Source organism: Somniosus microcephalus, chromosome 15 (assembly GCF_052327205.1).
Source record: "Somniosus microcephalus isolate GS21.2 chromosome 15, FLI_Smic_1.0, whole genome shotgun sequence".
Taxonomy (NCBI): Eukaryota; Metazoa; Chordata; class Chondrichthyes; order Squaliformes; family Somniosidae; genus Somniosus; species Somniosus microcephalus.
In genome coordinates this window covers 111,344,972-111,366,541 of record NC_141001.1, presented here as the reverse complement: position 1 = coordinate 111,366,541, position 21,570 = coordinate 111,344,972, and the positions used below count along the sequence as shown (strand labels likewise).

Below are 21,570 nucleotides of genomic sequence, written 5' to 3'. Positions count from 1 at the left end.
TGGATGAGCACTTGAAATGCCATTGCATACAAGGCTATGGACCAAATGCTGGAAAATGGGATTAGACTGGACAGGGATGGATGGGCGGCGCGGACACGATGGGCCGAAGGGCCTCTTTCTGTGCTGTAAAACTCTATGACTCTATGACTCTACTTGAGCTGGCATTTGCACACAGTATGCTGTGTGAATGTCAATGTGAAACTCTCTACCAAATGGAGTAGTTGAGGTGAATAGCATAAATGCGTTTAAGGGGAAGCTAGCTAAGTAAATGAGAGAGAAAGGAATAGAAGGATAATGTTGATAGGTTTTAAGGTTAAGTAAACCTTAAACCTACCACCTAGAAAGACAAGGGCAGCAGGCGCAATGGAGCACCACTGGCAGATACAAAGGACTAAAGACAGAGGAAGCCCTAGAGGAGTATAAAAAGTGCAGGGGGATACTTAAAAAAGAAATTAGGAGAGCGAGGAGGGGCCATGAAATAACACTGGCGAGCAAAATAAAGGAAAATCCTAAGATGTTTTATAAGTATATTAAGGGCAAGAGGCTAACTAGGGAAAGAGTAGGGCCCATTAGGGACCAAAGTGGCAATCTGTGTGTGGAGCCAGAAGATGTAGGTGGGGTTTTTAATGAATTTTTTGCATCTGTGTTCACTGTGGAGAAGGACGATGTAGACATTGAAATCGGGTAGGGGGACTGTGATATACTTGAACATATTAGCATCGAGAGGGAGGAGGTACTAGCGGTTTTAGCAGGCTTTAAAGTAGATAAATCCCCAGGCCCGGACGAGATGTATCCCAGGCTGCTGTGTGAGGCAAAGGAGGAGATTGCAGGGGCTCTGACACAAGTTTTCAAAACCTCTCTGGCCACAGGGGATGTGCCAGAGGACTGGAGAACAGCTAATGTAGTACCATTATTCAGGAAGGGTAGTAGGGATAAACCAGGGAATTACAGGCCAGTGAGCCTAACATCAGTGGTAGGGAAATTATTGGAAAAAATTCTGAGGGACAGAATTCGTTTCCACTTGGAGAGGCGAGGATTAATCAGGGATAGTCAGCATAGCTTTGTCAAGGGAAGATCATGTCTGACTAATTTGATTGAATTTTTCGAGGGGGTGACTAGGTGTGTGGATGAGGATAGTGCAGTGGATGTGGTATACATGGATTTCAGTAAGGCTTTCGATAAAGTCCCGCATAGGAGACTGGTCAAGAAGGTAAGCGCCCATGGGATCCAGGGTGCCTTGGCACATTGGATCCAAAACTGGCTTAGTGGCAGAAGGCAGAGGGTGATGGTCGAAGGTTGTTTTTGTGACTGGAAGCCTGTGTCCAGTGGGGTACCGCAGGGATCGGTGCTGGGTCCCTTGCTGTTTGTGGTCTACATTAATGATTTGGATGTGAATGTAAAAGGTATGATCAGTAAGTTTGCACATGACATGAAAATTGGTGGGGTGGTAAATAGCAAGGAGGGTAGCCTCAGTCTGCAGGACGATATAGATGGGTTGGTCAGATGGGCGAACAGTGGCAAATGGAATTTAACCCTGAAAAGTGTGAGGTGATGCATTTTGGAGGGACTAACAAGGCAAGGGAATACACAATGAATGGTAAGACCCTAGGAAAGACAGAGGATCAGAGGGACCTTGGTGTGCATGTACATAGATACCTGAAGGCAGCAGAACAGGTGGATAAGGTGGTTAAAAAGGCATATGGGATACTTGCCTTCATTAGCCGAGGCATAGAATATAAGAGCAGGGAGGTTATGATGGAGCTGTACAAAACGCTGGTTAGGCCACAGCTGGAATACTGTGTGCAGTTCTGATCGCCACACTATAGGAAGGATGTGATTGCTTTGGAGAGGGTGCAGAGGAGATTCACCAGGATGTTACCTGGGCTGGAGCGCTTCAGCTATGAAGAAAGACTGGACAGGCTGGGGTTGTTTTCCTTGGAGCAGAGAAGGCTGAGGGGGGACCTGATTGAGGTGTACAAAATTATGAGGGGCATAGATAGGGTAGATAGAAAGGAACTTTTTCCCTTAGTAGAGGGGTCAATAACAAGGGGGCATAGATTCAAGGTAAGGGGCAGGAGGTTTAGAGGGGATTTGAGGAAGAACTTTTTCACCCAGAGGGTGGTTGGAATCTGGAACTCACTGCCTGAAAGGGTGGTAGAGGCAGGAACCCTCACAACATTCAAGAAGCATTTGGATGAGCACTTGAAACGCCAGAGCATACAAGGCTACGGACCAAATGCTGGAAAATGGGATTAGATTAGACAGGGCCTGATGGCCGGCGCGGACGCGATGGGCCGAAGGGCCTCTTTCTGTGCTGTATAACTCTATGACTCTATGACCACTGCATCCAAGTTCCCCTCCAAGTCACACACCTCCTGACTTGGAAATATATCAGCCGTTCCTTCATTGTCGCTGGGTCAAAATCCTGGAATTCCCTCCCTAACAGCACTGTGGGAGCACCTTCACCACACGGACTGCAGCGGTTCAAGAAGATGGCTCACCACCACCTTCTCAAGGGCAATTAGGGACGGGCAATAAAATGCTGGCCTTGCCAGCGACGCCCAAATCCCAGGAACGAATAATTTTTAAAAAAGTTATGGCGACAGAGCAGGAGTGGCTCTGAGGGAATTCCTAGTCAGGTGTTCCAATGAAGAATTTATCCATCACTGAGGCAATAGCTCTTTCCAAATCTCCAAGCTCATTAAGTTCAAACAGGAGAATCCAGTAAATAAATATAAGCACAAATGAGACAGAATTGTTGGGGTTTCGTAGGCTGTTCTACAGTGTGTGGTCAAATAGCTGGTGAAGTAAATGTAGCTTTATTCAGCATTTTATTTAAAGGTAGTTTATTTATAGAATAGGCTGTCTTTAATACCTACTTTGACACTGTGATACTTGGTATCAAACTTCCTATCACTTCAGTTTGAGTCGCACTGTGTAAGCTGGTGATATATGCAGATTGCTTTTGTTGGGAGTGCCAAGAAACAACATACAAACAATCCTGATCACCTCTGATCAAACATCAAAACTTGTCTTTTCTCACTTGACCTGCAGTGTAAGTTCAGTATTTTCTGTTTTTGTCTTTGATTTCCACCATTTGCAGTCTTTGTTGCCTTTTATTTGTACGCCACATTCAAATTTTATTATGTAAGAAACATTTTTGATGTAATACGGGTACGGTCGCATAGTGGTTATGTTACTGGACTAGTAATCCAGAGGCCTGGATTAATGATCCGGAAACAGGAGTTCAAATCCCACCACGGCAGCAGGGGAATTTAATCAAAGAAATCTGGAATAAAAAGCTAGTATCAGTAATAGTGACCAAGAAACTACCAGATTGTCGTAAAAACCCATCTGATTCATTAATGTCCTTTAGGGAAGGAAATCTGCCGTCCTTACCCGGCCTGGCCTATATGTGACTCCAGACCCACAGCAATGTGGTTGACTCTTAACTGCCCTCTGAAATGGCCGAGCAAGTCACTCAGTTGTATAAGGCAGCTCACCGCCAGCTTCTCGAGGGCGATTAGGGATGGGCAATAAATGCTGGCCTTGCCAGCGACGCCCACATCCCATGAATGAATAATAAAACAAAATAGGTAGGAGTGTGCTTCAGAACAACAAGGTACCTAATAATTTTATGACGGTATTCCGAGTTGCTTAGATGTGTGTCTACAGTGTCATTGATGTACATATAGAACTGTGGGGCATTAGTAAATCAATTCTGATGCACCAGAAGAATTTGAGCCATTGTCAAGGTCAGTTGAGTTAATAAAGTGCTTCAGAGAGCCATTCTAACATTTGTAAAAATAATTGTGCCTCAGTATTTTAAGAGGTGCAATGGAATGATCTCTAACTGAGAATGCACATGCCAGGAACTCTCCACTTACTGAACCTTTCTCCTGAGGGCATTCCTGACTGACCAGAAGCAATGTGATGAGTTAGTCAGAAGGTTGTGGGTTCAAGTCCCACTCCAGAGACTTGAGCACATAATCCAGGCTGACACTCCCAATGCAGTACTGAGGGAGTGCTGCACTGTTGGAGGTGCTGTCTTTCGGATGAGACGTTAAACAGAGGCCCCATCTGCCCCCTCAGGTGAACGTGAAAGATCCTATGGCACTACTTTGAAGCAGAGCAGGGGCGTTCTCCCTGTCAATATTGTCCTGGCCAATATTTATCATCTCTGAACCAACATCACTAAAAACAATTTAACTGGTCATTATCATGTTGCTGTTTGTGGGAGCTTGCTGTGCGCAAATTGGCTGCCGCGTTTCCTACATTACAACTGTGACAGCACTTCAAAAAGTGCTTCATTGCCTGTAAAGCGCTTTGGGGTGTCCTGAGGATGTGAAAGGTGCTATATAAATGCAAGTCTTTAATAGAATAATCTGATAAGACACTCAAGCTTTGCTCTTGCAATTTGTTGACTAAACTTCTCATTATGTTAGTTTGGTAGCAGACCCCTTGGCATCTTTAAGCCAGCATTTGTTATTTGGCTTTGGAGAGCCATTCTAGCATTTGTAAAAAATCATTGTGCCTCAGTATTTTAAGTGAGGTGCAGTGGAATGATCTCTGATTGAGAATGCACATTCCATGAACTCTCCACTTACTGAACCGAAAGACGACACCTCCGACAGTGCAGCACTCCCTCAGTACGGCACTGGGAGTGTCAGCCGGATTATTTGCTCAAGTCCCTGGAGTGGTCAAATAACTATTGCCAGCATGGGGTTGGAACCCTGGCACATGAGTTGCACCTCTGCAGGGAATGCAGAACAAGGGGAGGTAACCTTAGATTTGAAACTAAAATGGCTAATCTAGAAAAGAAACCGCTCCACACAAAATGAGGATCTGGATTGCCATGCTCCAAAATGCCATGGACACAGAATCAACTGAGGTATTGAATTGAGAAATGGTAGCCTAGGAAGTGACCTTGAGAAACGGCAGCGAATTGGAATTAAAAAGCTTTAAAGAAAGACTTGCATTTATATAGCGCCTTTCACGACCACCGGATGTCCCAAAGCACTTTACAGCCGATGAAGTACTTTTTTGAAGTGTAGTCACTGTTGCGATGTAGGAAATTTGTTCAGAGAAGGTTCACTCGGTTGATCCCGGAGATGAGGGGGTTGACTTATGAGGAAAGGTTGAGTAGGTTGGGCCTCTACTCATTGGAGTTCAGAAGAATGAGAGGCGATCTTATCAAAACATATAAGATTGTGAGGGGGCTTGATCGGGTGGATGCAGGGAGGATGTTTCCACTGATGGGTGAGACTAGAACTAGGGGGCATAATCTTAGAATAAGGGGCTGCCCTTTCAAAACTGAGATGAGGAGAAACTTCTTCACTCAGGGTAGTAAATCTATGGAATTTGCTACCCCAGAGAGCTGTGGAAGCTGCAACATTAAATAAATTTAAAACGGAGATAGACAGTTTCCTAGCAGATAAGGGAATTAGGGGTTACGGGGAGAGGGCAGGGAAGTGGACGTGAGTCTAGATTCGGATCAGCCATGATCCTATTGAATGGCAGAACAGGCCCAAGGGGCGGTATGGCCTACTCCTGCTCCTACTTCTTATGTTCTTATGAAACATGGCAGCTAAATTGCGCACAGCAAGCTCCCACAAACAGCAGTGTGATAATGACCGGATAATCTGTTTTAGTGATGTTGATTGAGGGATAAATATTGGCCAGGACACACGGGAGAACTCCCCTGCTCTTCTTTGAAATAGTGCCAAGGGATCTTTTACATCCACCTGAGAGAGCAGACGAGGACTCTGTTTAACGCCTTATCCGAAAGACGGCACCTCCGACAGTGCAGCACTCCCTCAGCACTGCACTGGGAGTGTCGGCCTGGATTTTTGTGCTCAAGCTTACAAAATGGCCTACTCCATTATATAATTGGATGACTACACCCGAGAACATTCCTATTTAACCACCGATTCTTCACATTTGAACAACTTGAGACTTTCCAAGATTAATCGTTTGTTGGAGGATTTCACAAGTTTCTTCACTAAACTGTAAACCGTCGATTAGTAATTTCAAAATCTCGAAAGGTTCCATTTAATCCCTGCTTACTTTTTGTGAGGTCCCTATGAATTTGCATAGTTTTGGTAACAAAAAGCTCTCTTGTTCACATATTGTGGATATTGTAGAATACAACAATTGGCAAAAAGAACCAGGGGCGAGTTGAGGAGACAGTTTTTTTTAACGCAGCGAGTTATGATCTGGAATGCGCTGCCTGAAAGAGTGGTGCAAGCAGAATCAATAGTAACTTTCAAAAGGGAATTGGATAAATACTTGAAGGGAAACATTTTCAGAGCTATGGGGAAACGGCATGGGAGTGGAACTAATTGGACAGCTCTTTCGAAGAGCAGGCACGATTGGCCGAATGGCCTCCTTCTATGCTGTATGATTCTATGAACATTTCTGATATTAATGTTTAGCAGGTTTTAAACATGACCTAAAATACAACTTAAAAAAAATAATTCTTTGGTGGTCATGTTTTTTTTTGTTAATTTGCTGGCCATCTTTAAACTGGGGAAGGAAACTTGACTTTCAAATTCTAATGCTAGGGTTTTGGCAGCATTGCATACTAAACCTCAGGCTGCCATCAATTGTGTGTCACTAGAGATTAATGGCAACGAGTCATTATCGTACTTCTGTCTCTGGATTTTCCTTCAGGACTTTTGACCAGAGATACAGCAGTACCTTGCTATATTTCTTCAAAGACTGCAGCCACTGAAATTGGATGTATGCAAGCAGATAAAAGCGTTCTCTGGTGTTTTTTTTAAAAATAGCCTTTATAAAGTTATATTTTCTGTCTATCTCTTATGAGGGTGAAATCCATGATTGGATGCTCCCAGCAGGGAGCGTGTTTTCAGCAGAACGCTTCGGGGGTGGGGGGGGGCGGTGAGGAATTGCAGGTGTGTAGCTAGCGACTTTCTGTCCCATTGGCCCGGAAATTGCTGTCAGCGGCGAAGCAAAGGCGTTTGCCGCTGGCCCCGAAGAAAGCTGGCCGCAGATCTCACGATCTCTGTGGCGAGAAGTTTGCCTTTTTCGAAGTTCAAGCGATTTCAGCGCTCTGTAGTGGGAATTCCCAAGTGCAATGCTGCTGTGACGTCAACAAGCTGTCTAAGCAGCCAATCACATTGCAGAATTCTCACAGACGGAACCAGGAATTGAGAACCTGCTTTTATTCGGACTTTTTAAAAATGTTAGAGAGCAAAACAAAGATTGGGGCTCTCGCATGAGGATAAGGTAAACCTGAAATATCATGAACAAACTTTAAAAAAAATTTAAGTTTCTTAAAAATTGTAATTTTTATCATCATGGAGAAATTTGACATTACACAAAAATAACATTAGTTTTTCAGGGCCACGACGTTTGTTTAGCAGTCAATACACTGTTAAAACCCCAGTTACACATAATCCAACAAGGCCTATCATTTAAGGGGGTGTTTAACAGCGATATTACTGCGGAAAAGCCCAAGTTTTCATCAGTTTCACTGATTACACTGTTTGCCGGCTGTGGCCGGGGTGGGGGTGCAGGGGGCACAGCGCAGTCGGTGTCAGAATGACTGACCGGAACTTCAGGATTTCCGTGTTTAGAAACACCCGCAGAAATCCTGAAGTTGTGGTCAGTTTGAAAGGGGTAATAACAGCGAACGCTGTAAGTTTGCTGTTATTACCCACCACAAATTCCGGCCCAATAATTTGAGCGGACAGAAAATCTTGGGCTGTACCCCCGTAATTTTTTGAAGTAAGCTTCTTGCAAGTGCCTCCCCCTTGCTAGGAGGGCTGGATCACAGGATCGCCCTGGTTTTTCACACCACATAGAAGAAGATAGGAACAGGGGTAGAAGAAGATAGGAACAGGGGTAGACCATTCAGCCCCTTGAGCCTGTTCTGTCATTCAATTAAATCATGGCATTTACCCACCTTCGTTCCGTAACCTTTGATACCTTTGTCCAACAAAAATCTTTCAATCTCAGCGTTGAAATTTTCAATTGACCCCCAGCTTTTTGGGGGAGTGAGTTCCAGATTTCCACTCCCCTTTGTGTGACGAAATGCTTCTATGCCTCATTTTGGGCCCTTTGCAACTGGCTGCTTTGAGATCCAGAGGAGCAATTCAGACTCCTCATTTCCCACCCTTCCTGTGTGCAAGTGTTGTGCCTGTATTTCCGCACAGGAAGGGAGGGAAAGGAGGCCACTGGCTGGCCTGTACTTACTGCCGGGTCACAGCCCAGCCGAGGTCAGGCACTCACTGATGGAGATCTAATGCGCAATCCACGGTATAGTGCATTGGGATGCTGATACTGTGGGCCACATTGTCTTTGTTTTTTCAGTACTCTTTAATTCCTGCCCCAAGGTAATTGTCAGGTGCCCTCTTTTCACTTATTTCCAAGTGTTACCTCGGCTTGCATGGCAGACTGGCCTCTTTCATATTGTTGCTCCCAGTGCCAGAGTAGAGACTATTGAGACTCGGTCTTATCCTTATCATGATGGTCTTGTTTCCCCACAGTCCTGTTCTTGGGTGTAGTCTTTCAACCATACAATGCAGAAAATTTGTCCAAAGCCTCAAACCAGGCTGCACCCTCCCCATTCCCCCACAAAAGAAACACAGTTACTGCACATTGACAGTGGTTGTGTCATATTTTGTTTGCCAACACTCCTGTGAAGCGTCTTGGGACGTTTTACTACATTAAAGGTGCTATATAAATGAGTGCTCATCAAGGTCTTAAATTGCCATTTTGTACAGCTTTTATTTATGTTCCAAATCCAATTAACTATTTGGGGAGTAGGAATAGAGGTCTGACACTGAAATTGCCATGTAAAAATGGCTTTAAACATTTTTTAAAGAATTAATACTGCGAAAGATTTTATTGTTAACGAGAATGGTTGCCACCACACACACATCCTGCTATGGGGATATTTGCATATCTTAATATTGACGTTGCACTCATGAGGAAAATTCTGTCTCCAATCATTAATGCTTTTTCTGTGCATACAATCTACAGGTAGATATGCTACATCCGAGCCTGGTCCTTTTGGATCCCAGGCATAACTGAGTAAAAAAAAAGAAAGATTTGTATTTATACCGCGCCTTGCACGACCTCCAGACATCCCAAACCGCTTTACAGCCAATAAAGTACTTTTGAAGGGTAGTCACTGTTGTAATGTAGGAAACACGGCAGCCAATTTACACTCAGCAAGCTCCCACAAACGGCAACGTGATAATGATCAAGTAATTTTTTTTTAGTGATGTTGATTGAGGGATCAATATTGGGCAGGACGCCCCGCTCTTCTTCGAAACAGTGCCCTGGGATCTTTTACATCCACCCGAGAGCGCAGTCGGGGCCTCGGTTTAATATCTCATCTGAAAGACGGCACCTCTGACAGTGCAGCACTCCCTCAGCACTGTGCTGGAGTGTCAGCCTAGATTTCTGTGCTCAAGTCTCTGGAGTGGGACTTACTCTGGAGTAAGGCAAGGCACCTTACCCCTGCAATTTTATGCTTCCATATTTTGGCATTCACTCCTGCAAATGTAGTTATGCAAATTCCCACTGTGTAACTGCTCACAATGGAATCTTCATGTGAACATTTGTAGGCAGGTTAGTTGTGGTCAGTTTGTGGCCTGTGAAAGATTAAGGCAGGAGCCATGTATTAAAGCGCCATTAATTTCCTGCCCTCTATTTGTTTGAAATTGCATTTTGCTATAATTTAATAGTCTGATTTGTGTAAGAAAGAAGCCAATAATAAAGGGGAAATGATTCCGAGCAATTGCCAACTTTCGTCATGTCGCTGAGGTACGGCATATGTTTGCAGTGTGGAATGGAGGGCAGTCGAAACTGCATGAGCCACAAGTCAAAACAGAATATTCTGAAGGTGGCAGGACAGGTAGATAAGGCGGTTAAGAAGGCATATGGGATACTTTCCTTTATTAGCTGAGGCATAGAATACAAGAGCCAGGGAGGTTATGCTTCGACTGTAGCTGCGGCCTAACGAGTGTTTTATAGAGTACTGCGTACAGTTCTGGTCACCACATTACAAGAAAAATGTGATTGCACTAGAGAGGGTACAGAGGAGATTTACAAGGATGTTGCCAGGACTGGAGAATTTTAGCTATGAGGAGAGGTTGGATAGGCTGGGGTTGTTTTCTTTGGAACAGGAGGCTAAGGGGCAACTTAATTGAGGTGTACAAAATTATAAGGGGGTTTAGATAGAGTGGATAGAAAGGACCTATTTCCCTTTGCAGAGAGGTCAACAACCAGGGGGCATAGATTTAAAGTAATTGGTAGAAGGATTAGAGGAGTTGAGGAGAACTTTTTTCACCCAGAGGGTGGTGGGGGTCTGGAACTCACTGCCTGAAAGGGTGGTAGAGGCAGAAACCCTCATCACATTTACAAAATACTTGGATATGCACTTGAAGTGTCGTAACCTACAGGGCTACGGACCAAGAGCTGGAAAGTGGGATTAGGCCGGATAGCTCTTTTTTGGCCGGCACAGGCACGATGGGCCGAATGGCCGCCTTCTGTGCTGTAAATTTCTATGATCCTGGAAATATGCAGCAGGTCAGTCAGCATATGTAAAGAGAACAGACAAGTTATGATGTTTCATGTCCGATGAAAGGTGCATACCCAAAGCACTGTAACCTGCCCTATTCTCTGTACAGATTCTGATTTAATCTGTGTATTTCTGACATTTAGTGTTCTTATTTCACATTTCCAGTTTTTCCTTCGTATTTAATTGTGAGTTGCTGCTGGTGTTACATGGCATTTACTTACAGAGCTAATTATCTTGGCATCCAGATAATGTATTCGGTAAAGGGTTAACTTTGCTGACAGTTTGCAGGTACTAGACTCAAAATCTAAATTTGTCTCGGGAAATGTTGCTGTTTATCAACATTTATTCAGCTCTATAAATGCGTATTATAAACTGTAGCACTTGGTGCCAGCGACAACTGTGTACAGTTAGTTGAACTCTCAGTTCTGTTGCATAATGATCTATAAAATGCAGTCTGCATTCAACAGGATTAAATGCAAAGGCAACTTCATTATGGAGAAATTCCAACACTTTTTTCCCCTCTCTAAATATTTCTGAGCAAACTGTCAGCTCTCAAAGAATGTACATTTCAAAAGCCAAAATTGCAAATTATTCTTGAGTGTTTATTACAACTGCAGCCTGCATTTATTTAGCGCCTTAAATGCGGAAACAAATATCTCGAGGCACTTCACAGAGGCGTAAGGAAGAACTAGGAAAGAATTGTAGGGCTGTTAGTTTCTGTCTTTGCTAATAGTTTGGTGGGGGCGGGAGAGTCCGTGGAGGTCAGCTAGGTATCATTTAATACCATCATTGAAAGAAAAAAGAAAGAAAGACTTGCATTTAGGACCTCAGGATGTCCCAAAGCACTTTACAGCCAGTGAAGTACTTTTTGAAGTGCAGTCACTGTTGTAATGTAGGAAACGTGGCAGCCAATTTGCGCACAGCAAGCTCCCACAAACAGCAATGTGATAATGTCCAGATAATCTGTTTTTTAGTGATGTTGACTGAGGGATAAATATTGGCCCAGGAGACTGGGGAGAACTCCCCTGTGCTTCTTCGAAATAGTGCCGTGGGATCTTTTACGTCCACCTGAGAGAGCACCTCCGACAGCGCAGCTCTCCCTCAGCACTGCACTGGAGTATCGGCCTGGATTTTTGTGCTCAGGTCTCTGGAGTGGGACTTGAACCCACAACCTTCTGACTCAGAGGTGAGAGCGCTACCCACTGAGCCCCGGTGCTTAAACGTGTCCAAACCAAGCTACTGATAATTTACGCAGTTGAGTTTCTAGTTGTCCAAGTATGAATGTGCACTCTCCTTGTAGGAATGTCCCCATGTACTGTCCAAAGCGCATAGACACAGGCCAGAAACAAGCAAGGCTTAGGGATACTTCGAACCACCACAGAAGGGGGCCAAAAATAAAATAGCTGGAAATCTGAAACAAAAACAGAAATTGTTGGAAACACTCAGCAGGTCAGGCAACATCTGTGGAGAGAGGAAGGCAAGTTAATAGAACTGGAGGGTTATACCAGAAATATCAAAACTTTTCATAATTTTTTTTAAAAACCTCTTTTTTAAAAATTCGTTCATGGGATGTGGACGTCACTGGCAAGGCCAGCATTTATTGCCCATCCCTAATTGCCCTTGAGAAGGTGGCGGTGAGCTGTCGCCTTGAACCGCTGCAGTCCGTGTGGTGAAGGTACTCCCTTGTGCTGTTAGGTAGGGAGTTCTAGGATTTTGACCCGGCGATATACTTCCAAGTCAGGATGGTGTGTGACTTGGAGGGGAACTTAGAGGTGGTGGTGTTCCCATGCGCCTGCTGCCCTTGTCCTTCTAGGTGGTAGCGGTCACGGGTTTGGGAGGTGCTGCCGAAGAAGCCTTGGCGAGTTGCTGCAGTGCATCTTGTAGATGGTACACACTACAGCCACGGTACGTGGAGGGAGTGAATGTTTAAGGTGGTGGATGCGGTGCCAATCAAGCAGGCTGCTTTGTCCTGGATGATGTCGAGCTTCTTGAGTGTTGTTGGAGCTGCACTCATCCAGGCAAGTGGAGAATATTCCATCACACTCCTGACTTGTGCCTTGTAGATGATGGAAAGGCTTTGGGGAGTCAGCAGGTGAGACACTCACCGCAGAATACCTAGCTTCTGATCTGCTCTTGTTGCCACAGTATTTATGTGGCTGGTCCAGTTAAGTTTCTGATCAATGGTGACCCTAGGATGTTGATGGTGGGGGATTCAGTGATGGTAAAGCCGTTGAATGTCAAGGGGCGGTGGTTAGACTCTCGATTGTTGGTGATAGTCATTACCTGGCACTTCTGTGGCATGAATGTTACCTGCCACTTAGCAGCCCAAGCCTGAATGTCGTTCAGGTCTTGCTGCATGCGGGCATGGACTGCTTCATTATAGGAGGAGTTGCAAATGGCACTGAACACTGTGCAGTCATCAGCGAACATCCCCATTTCTGACCTCTTCTCTCCTCTTAGCCTTTTTTGCTCCAGTGGAGATTGTCTCAGTATCACAAGTCTCTCCTCATAACAATTCCTTCCTGTCTCTGGCATCATCCTGGTGAAACTATGCTGTACGCTCTCTATGGCTTTAATGTCCTTTCAATAGTGTGCCGTCCAAATTTGTGCACAATCTTCAAACCGTGGCCCAACCAATATATTGTTTAAATTCATCATTACTTCTTTACTCTTGTACTCGACTGGCCTTTTATGACTCTCTGCCTTACCTTGCACTTTCAGGGAATTGTGTACTTGAACCCCTAGGTCTCTCCGTTCATCCACACCCTTCAGTGTCTTTCTATTTATGTATTTCAGCTAAGCCTTGTGCTTCTATGCCAATAAAACAACTTGCATTTTTGTCGAGCCTCTAACATAGTAAAACATTCCAAGGTGCTTCACAGGAGCGTTATCCAACAAAAATTGAAAGAGACCTATTCCCAAGGCAAGTATGGCATCTGTTGGGTGAAATTCTAAGGACATTTGATTTTGAAAATTTGTTGTATTGCTGTTCTCCGTGAATAACTTGATACTATGCACATAGATCATCATTACATTACCCATCGTCTCTGTCCTTCTCCTTTCGGATCAGCCATGGCTCAGTTGGTAGCACTCTCACCCCTGAGTCAGAAGGTTCGAGTCCCACTCTAGAGACTTGAGCGCAAAATCTAGGCTGACACTCCGGTGCAGTGCTGAGGGAGTGCTGCACTGTCAGAGGTGCCGTCTTTCGAATGAGATGTTAAACTGAGGCCCTCAGGTGGATGTAAAGGGTTCTATGGCACTATTTTGAAGAAAATCAAGGGAGTTCTTCCAATATTAATTCCTCAACCAACATCACCAGACAATTTTTTTTTAGTTATTATCTCACTGCTGTTTGTGGGAGCTTGCTGTGCGCAGATTAGCTGCTGTGTTTCATATATTACAACAGTGACTACACTTCAAAAGTACTTCTTTGTAGCGGTTTGATACAACTGAATGGCTTGCTGGGCCATTTCAGAGGGCAGTTAAGAGTCAACCTCATTGCCGTGTGTCTGGAGTCACATATAGACCAGACCGGGTAAGGACGGCAGATTTCTAAAGGACATTAGTGAACCAGATGGGTTTTTTTTGTGACAATCCGGTAGTTTCATGACACATAATTTAAATTCAATTAATTAAATAAATCTGGAATAAAAAGCAAGTTCAGGTGGCGATTTGAACTCGCATCTCCGGATTATCCAGGCCTCTGGATTATGAGTCAACTACAAGTAACATAGCCACTATGCTACCGTACCCCGTATGTGGGGAGGAACTGCTACTGCAGGACAAATTAGAGTGTGGAATTGAGAGATTTATGCTAAGATACTTAAGCTGTGACTGTCTTTCTGAAGATTGCTATCAACACTTTTCAGTAAACGAGTGTCACTTTGAGATTTATATTTGGAGTTGGCGTGGTCTGGAGTGGTGATGCCAGGACCGTTCTGTTACCTGATTTCTGGATGTTACTTTAAGCGAAATGCTGGATGTGTGCCTTGGATTTTAGAGCTTTAGGGATGATATAATTTTCTGCATTTCTTGGGGGAGTTGCCTGCTCTTTGAGAGTCTAGTCTCTCAAGTCTTGCGCCTTAATGCCTCTCAGTTCTACAGAGGGTGAGATGCTCCCGAGACTCCAAACTCAAAAGAGCAGAGAGCTCCCTCAATGAACAACTGTAACATTCTCATAAATTGCCCGTGTTTCCTTTACCGCTAACCTCAATTTTATATATAGAATAAAAAATTGAAGCTGCACTATTGAATTGGCATCTGTGTGTTGCTAAGAAACGGAACACATAGCTCGTGACACTCAAGCTGTGGGCACCTTTCAGGATTGGCTGCAGATGTTAGTGATTTGACAATTATATCACACACACAGCAGCAACTTAGAAATATCCTTATTCAGTGTTGACTAAAAGTATAGCTGCAATAATGAAATAGAAAATAGCCGGAAATGGGTAGAGGTTGACGAGCATGATTCGGGTATAAACTTCATCATCAGAAATAATACTTTTGTTTAATTTCCAGTATTTTCTTTTTTTTTTCAGTTGATTCAGTTTTCTTTTTTCCATCTACTTTTACAATGGCTGATTCACTGGCCCTAAATTCCATGTCGTTTGCAGGCAAGAACCATCCCTACTTTTGACTTAAAAACAGAAAATGCTGGAAACACTCAGCAGGTCAGGCAGCATCTGTGGAGAGGGAAACAGTTAACCTTTCGTCAGAACTGGGAGAAGTTCGAGATGTAACAGGTTTTAAGCAAGTGCAGAGGCTGGGAAATGGGGGAGGGGAGGAAAGAACAATAGAGAAGGTCTGTGATAGGGTGGAAGACAGGCGAGATTAAATGACAACAAGGGTGATGGTGCAAGGCGAAAGGAGATGGTAGTAGGACAAGTAAAGGAACAAAAGATGGGCCTAGAGGAGGTGTAAATGGTTAGGACAACCCTCTCATCTATTCCGATATAATGAGGAGAGATTGAGTAGATTGGGCTTATACTCTCTGGAGTTTAGAAGAATGAAAGGTGATCTCATTGAAACATATAAGATTCTGAGGGAGATTGACAGGGTAGATGCTGAGAGGTTGCTTCCCATGGCTGGAGAGTCTAGAACTAGGGGGCCTAGTCTTAAATGGCCGACTCCTTATCCTGAGACAGAGTGAGTGAAGAAATTCCTCCTCATGAGAGTTGTGAATCTTTGGAATTCTCAGCATCCACAGTCCTCTGGGGCAGAGTCGTTGAGTATATTCAAGGCTGAGATAGATAGATTTTTGGACTCTAGGGGAATCAAGGGATATGGAGATACATCACGAAAGTGCTGAGAAAAGTCAGCAGCTTTGTTCCAGTGTCAGGTTTTTAAAAAAATCTAATTTCCTCGGACCCAGTCCTGGTGTTGCCAGCCATCAGGTGATCTTGCACCATTGGCGTGGCTACCGCTTGCAATGGTGTTGTGCCTTTTTTAAATGATCCCAAAACGCTTCATGAAGCCAAGCCCAGAGTTTGAGCAGTGAAGGGAGGGATCAGGGCAGGTGAGCTCAAGGCACGGCCATGAAGAGGTGGGTTTTGAGGAGGCTTTCGAAAGTGGGAGAGAGATCCAATGTGGAGTGGTCTTGGGTGAGTGGTCTAAGCCTTGCCTGTTTCTGACCTGTGCCTATGTGCTTTGGACAACATGGGAACATCCCTACAAGGAGAGTGCACAATTCATACTTCTACAACCACAAACTCAAAGGTGTCCAAACCAAGCTACAGATAAATTCACACAAGTTAAGACCCTTTGACCCCCATCCGCCAACACCCCCACCACCCACCCCCCCCCCCCCCGCCTCCCAAAAAATCCCAGAAACCAGCAGCTCTAGTTCGTGGCTCCACATTGAAGCGTAAGGCAAGATCACTGAAGGCTGTGTGGCCAAAAATAGAAAGACTTGCATTTCTATAGTGCCTTTCACGACCTCAGGACGTCCCAAAGCGCTTTATACTTCAAAAGGTACTTCATTGGCACTGTTGTAATGTAGGAAACACGGCAGCCCAATTTGCACACAGCAAGCTCCCGCAAACAACAATGTGATAATGACCAGATAATCTGTTTTAGTGATGTTGATTGAGGGATAAATGTTGGCCCAGGACACCGGGGATAACTCCCCTGCTCTTCTTCGAAATAGTGCTGTGGGATCTTTTATGTCCACCTGAGAGAGCAGACGGGGCCTCAGTTTAACGTCTTACCCGAAAGATGGCACCTCCGACAGGGCAGCACTCCCTCAGTACTGCACTGGGAGTGTCGGCCTGGATTTTTGTGCTCAAGTCTCTGGAGTGTTGGGGGCTTGATGTGTATACACATCCCCTGCTCAACACACAAGACTACGTCATCGTTTAGATACAAATATCGCTGCTGCTTATTGCTCTTCATGATCTGAACCATACAACCATTTTTTTTAAACCTTAAAGCACTGCTTGTAGCCTCCGCATTAAATGTAGGAATTTCCTTATGATTCACCAGGATGAGGCTTGAAGGGAGTTTTCCCCCAGTCATTTGAAGAAGAGACCAGAAGGGGATTGTCATTTCACATTGTTACATTACTAAAGTATTGATGGCGCAATGGTGTTTTGAAGTGAGATACGTCATTGGAAAAGTAATGCAGATGTTTGATAGATCAGAAAGCTGGAATATAACTAAAGGGTTCACGTCGCAAAGCACGAAAGTGAACTTCACACCAGCAAATCATCTGAACCCTGATGTTGGCTCATTGGAGGATATCCGATTTGTGACAATTAATTATCTGGGGGTATTTAGTCATTTTTAGGCCCAATTTTGTGCCCACAGCAGTTCTCGGTACAGTGAATAACTGTCACAGTGATGCTAAGATTCTCTGTGAGCTCTGAATATTTAACTATTGTCATATCATGGTTTTAAAACAAATTCAACAAATAAAATTATAAAGTGTAATGCAGTTAAACCAACACCGTTAGAGCAGAGTGTTTTTCAGCTGTACAGTGCACTTTGGCGTATCCATCTCTTTCGCTCTCGCTCTCTCTGTCTCCACCATGCTGACATCATTAACCTTCAAGCCAGCCTAATATTAACACTTGCAGTAGGAAGTGATCTTATCATCGAATTAAACTCTCGGGAGGTTACAACATCAGGAATGTACGAGTTCACACCTATGTATTAATTAACACACAGCTTCCGATCTAAACTCTGCTCCACATTTACTAAGAAGAACTTGAGTGCTTGTCGAAGCGCTCACTGTGTGATTAATATGTATGCTTAAAGACTGATAAACGCACAATAAAATCTTGCTAATAAATGGTAGTATATGTAATGTGTAAATTGTGAAGATCAGCTAATTTATTTCCAGCACTTAACATATTTCCATATTTCCTATTAAAAATATTTAATAGGATGTCTAAATTTGGAGAAACCTTTTTAAAATTCATGTGGCTGTTCCATTTCTATGTCATGGAGTTGCATGTAGGGTAGATATTGTTTTATTTCAAAAGAAATTAAAGAAGTTGTTAAAGATATTAATTAGTAAAAAGCGAAGGTCCCTCTTATACTCAAATCCTCTTGTAATAAAGAGTAAAGACGTCTTACTGCAATTATACAGGGCCCTGGTGAGACCACACCTGGAGTATTAGGTAAGGAGACCAAAACTCTACACAAGGAAGGATAGGCTTGCCATGGAGGGAGTGCAACGAAGGTTCACCAGACTAATTCCTGGGATGGGGAGATTGTCCTATGAGGAGAGATTGAGTAGATCAGGCCTATATTCTCTGGAATTTAGAAGAATGAGAGATGATCTCATTAAAACATGCAAAATTCTTACAGGGCTTGACAGGGTAGATGCAGGGAGGATGTTTCCCCTGGCTGGGGAGTCTAGAACCAGGGGTCACAGTCTCAGAATAAGGGGTCGGCCATTTAGGACTGAGATGAGGATAAATTTCTTCACTCAGAGGGTGGTGAATCTTTGGAATTCTCAACAACTGAGCCTCCACAGCCCTCTGGGGTAGAGTATCTTCAAGACTGAGATCGATAGATTGTTGAATATTAAGGGAATCAAGGGATATGGGGATAGTGCGGGAAAGTGGAGTTGAGGTAGATGATCAGCCATGATCTTATTGAATGGCGGAGCAGACTCGAAGGGCCAAATGGCCGACTCCTGCTCCTATTTCTTATGTTCTGCTTACAGATCAAATACAATAACATGCAATAGTGAGCTCAAATCTGTCAGTCCCTATGCCGTGAGTTACTTTGGAAATAAGAGTCTGAAAGTAGATTTGTGGAACGAGTAGCCCTCCTTCCTTCAGCCGAGCCACATTGAACATGCCACAAGGTGCTATTCTGCTTTTAATTAGATTAAACGGGCTGGGGCTCGTTTCTCTAGAAAAGAGAAGGCTGAGGGGTGACCTGATGGAGGGGTGACCTAATGGAGGGGTGACCTGATGGAGGGGTGACCTAATGGAGGGGTGACCTGATGGAGGTGTTTAAGATTATGAAAGGGTTGGATAGGGTAGACACAGAGAAGATGTTTCCACTTGTGGGGTGACCAAAACTCGGGGCCATAAATATAAGATAGTCACTAATAAATCCAATTGGGTAAAGGAAGTTTCTCCTGAATTCCCTGAGAGTGGTGAGAATGTGGAACTCGCTACCACAGGGAGTGGTTGAGGCGAATAGCATAGATGCATTTAAGGGGAAGCTAGATAAACACGAGGGAAGGAAGGAATAGAAGGTTATGTTGATAAGGTTGGAGGAGGCTCGTGTGAAACATAGACCAGTTGGGCCGAATGGCCTGTTTATTACAAAGTATTTACAGCACAGAAAGAAAAATAGGAATTGGGGGGACATTAACCATTTGGAAATGTAGAAATCACATTGGCAGCATTTCATCAAAGTTAACCATTCCTGGCTCTTGATAAAATGAACTCTTTCTTGTTATGTTTCAGAAGTGGCCATGACACAGAAGTGGCCAGTTGATGCTCAAGTCCCTTTGGAAGACATGAATTGGATTGAAGGTAAGGATTAGTGCCAGTATATCTAGAATAACAGCTGAGGGTAGGGAGGTTCTGAAACTATTGGCATAGGCGGCTCTGGGTGTGTTTGGCTTAGTTGGTAGCACTGTCACTCCCGAGGCAGAGGGTTGAGTTGAAGCTTGAGAACATATCCTCCCAAGTCAGAGGGTTGTGAGTTGAAGTTTGAGAACATATCCTATGACAATTCAGTGCAGTACGGAGGGGGTGCCGCATTGTCTGAGATGCTTTCCTTCAGATGAGACCTGCTGGTAGTTCAGAGGGCCATTTAAGATTCCATGCAAGAGCAGTGAGCTCTCCCAGTGTCCTGGGCAATGTTCTTGGACTCAACCAGCACCAACAAGAACTGATTACTCATTTCATTACTGTTTGTGGCTTCTTGATGTATGGAAAATGGCTGTTGTATTTACACACCTAACAACAATAACTACGAAATAGGTTATTCCATAGAATGCGTTTTGGGAAGTTTCTGAGGGATGTTAAAAAACACGCTATAAGTACAAGTTACTTGTGTATTTGTGTGATACAATATTAATAGAGCAACTGGAACGCGCTGCTTGAAAGGGTGGTGGAAGCAGATTCAATAGTAACATTCAAAAGAGGATTGGGATGTGGACATCGCAGGCAAAGTTGACAATTATTGCACATCCCTACTTGTCCTGAGAAAAGGTTGGAGTTTATGGATGTTGGAGGATGGGATACCAGCAACAAGAGCTTTGGAGTAGTCGTGGCTGAAGGTTACAGTGGCAGAGGGGCTGGGGTAGGAGCAGAGGTGGGCACTTTTGCAGAGATGGAAGTAAGCGATCTTGGTGATGGAGAGGATATGGGATCTGAAGCTCAGCTTCAGATCCAACAGCACACCAAGGTTGTGAACAGTTGGTTTAGTCTGAAGAGTTGCTGTCACAATGAAGATTATGTGTGGTAAAAAACACTCCATTTCAGTTAAAATCATTAGAAATGTAAACCTTTTTAACAACATAACTGATGCATGTATTCTAAGCATTACAAAGAGAGGTTCATTGATTTCTGCGATACGGAAATACTAATCGGTCAATGTTTTCTTTTCAAGCTGACCAATGCTACACGTATGATTGTCGATGCGGCGGTGAATATGTTCTTTCCAAAGAAGAAGCTGAAGAAAATGTGTTTCTCATCTGCTGCAACACTTGTTCTCTCAGCGTAGAGATCTTGAACAGAAGTTGAAATCTTCCAAATGAAAAACAGTTTTTAAAAAATTGTAAGATATCGGCCAGTGAAGAATGAAAACTAAAAATGCAGACTGGGATGAATGGGTTTAAATGAAGTACTGATTCCTGCAGTTGTCTAGCAGAAACTCACTGGTTCCATCAATCGAATCAAAACCAACGGTCAGAATGCAAGGCTTGGTAATCTGGCAGCCTAGCTTTGAGTGGCGGGGTTCTGCAACGAACAGTGTTCAGGCCTCTTAGCCCCCGTTTCATGCAGGTGCTCAGCGACGAGAGCTGTCCTGCCAAACAACACGGAGAATTAATTGCGGGACCAGTTTACGTTCAGCACTTTCATTTTGTAGTCTGGGGGAAGGGGGGAAGGTTCAGCAGGGAACAAGAGAGAAGGGTCATGAAGGCAAAGAAGGAGGTGTCTCTCTGCCCCCGGGGTCAATGTTGTTAGTGTGATTAAAAGATGGATCATTTTGTTTTTATTATGTTATAAATATTCATTTTATGAGTATTCACTGGACATTAATAGCATTTATCCATGACTTAAAAAAGGTTCACATTTTGTTGATTTAACCTGACGTGTGCCATACCTAACACAGTCTCTAATATATTTTGTGTTCTTCTTCTTTGAAATTTCACACTGGAGCTTTCTGGTTGGTTCACTGTAGGCTGTATCCTGGCCACTGCTAAACAGGTAGGTTGCAACGTGTATTCAAAGGCCCACGTTTCACCACTATTCATAAAATTTAATAAACTAGACACTGAATAGATCTCATTTTTATGTTGATGTGTCCATGACATGACACCATTC

At 43.8% G+C, this 21,570-nt stretch overlaps 1 protein-coding gene across 5 annotated transcripts in view; it reads left to right on the top strand.

Moving 5' to 3' along the window:
* dnajc24 (DnaJ (Hsp40) homolog, subfamily C, member 24) overlaps positions 1-21,279 on the top strand; it is a 127,402-nt gene extending 106,123 nt beyond the window's left edge. For all 5 annotated transcript variants that reach the window (XM_086008297.1, XM_086008296.1, XM_086008292.1 and 2 more), the window contains exons 5-6: positions 19,480-19,548; positions 20,633-21,279. In XM_086008297.1, coding sequence (XP_085864423.1) covers positions 19,480-19,548; positions 20,633-20,766 — 203 coding nt within the window. In that variant the 3' untranslated portion in view covers positions 20,767-21,279. The remainder of the gene's footprint in view (positions 1-19,479; positions 19,549-20,632) is intronic.
* Positions 21,280-21,570: the final 291 nt, after the last annotated feature.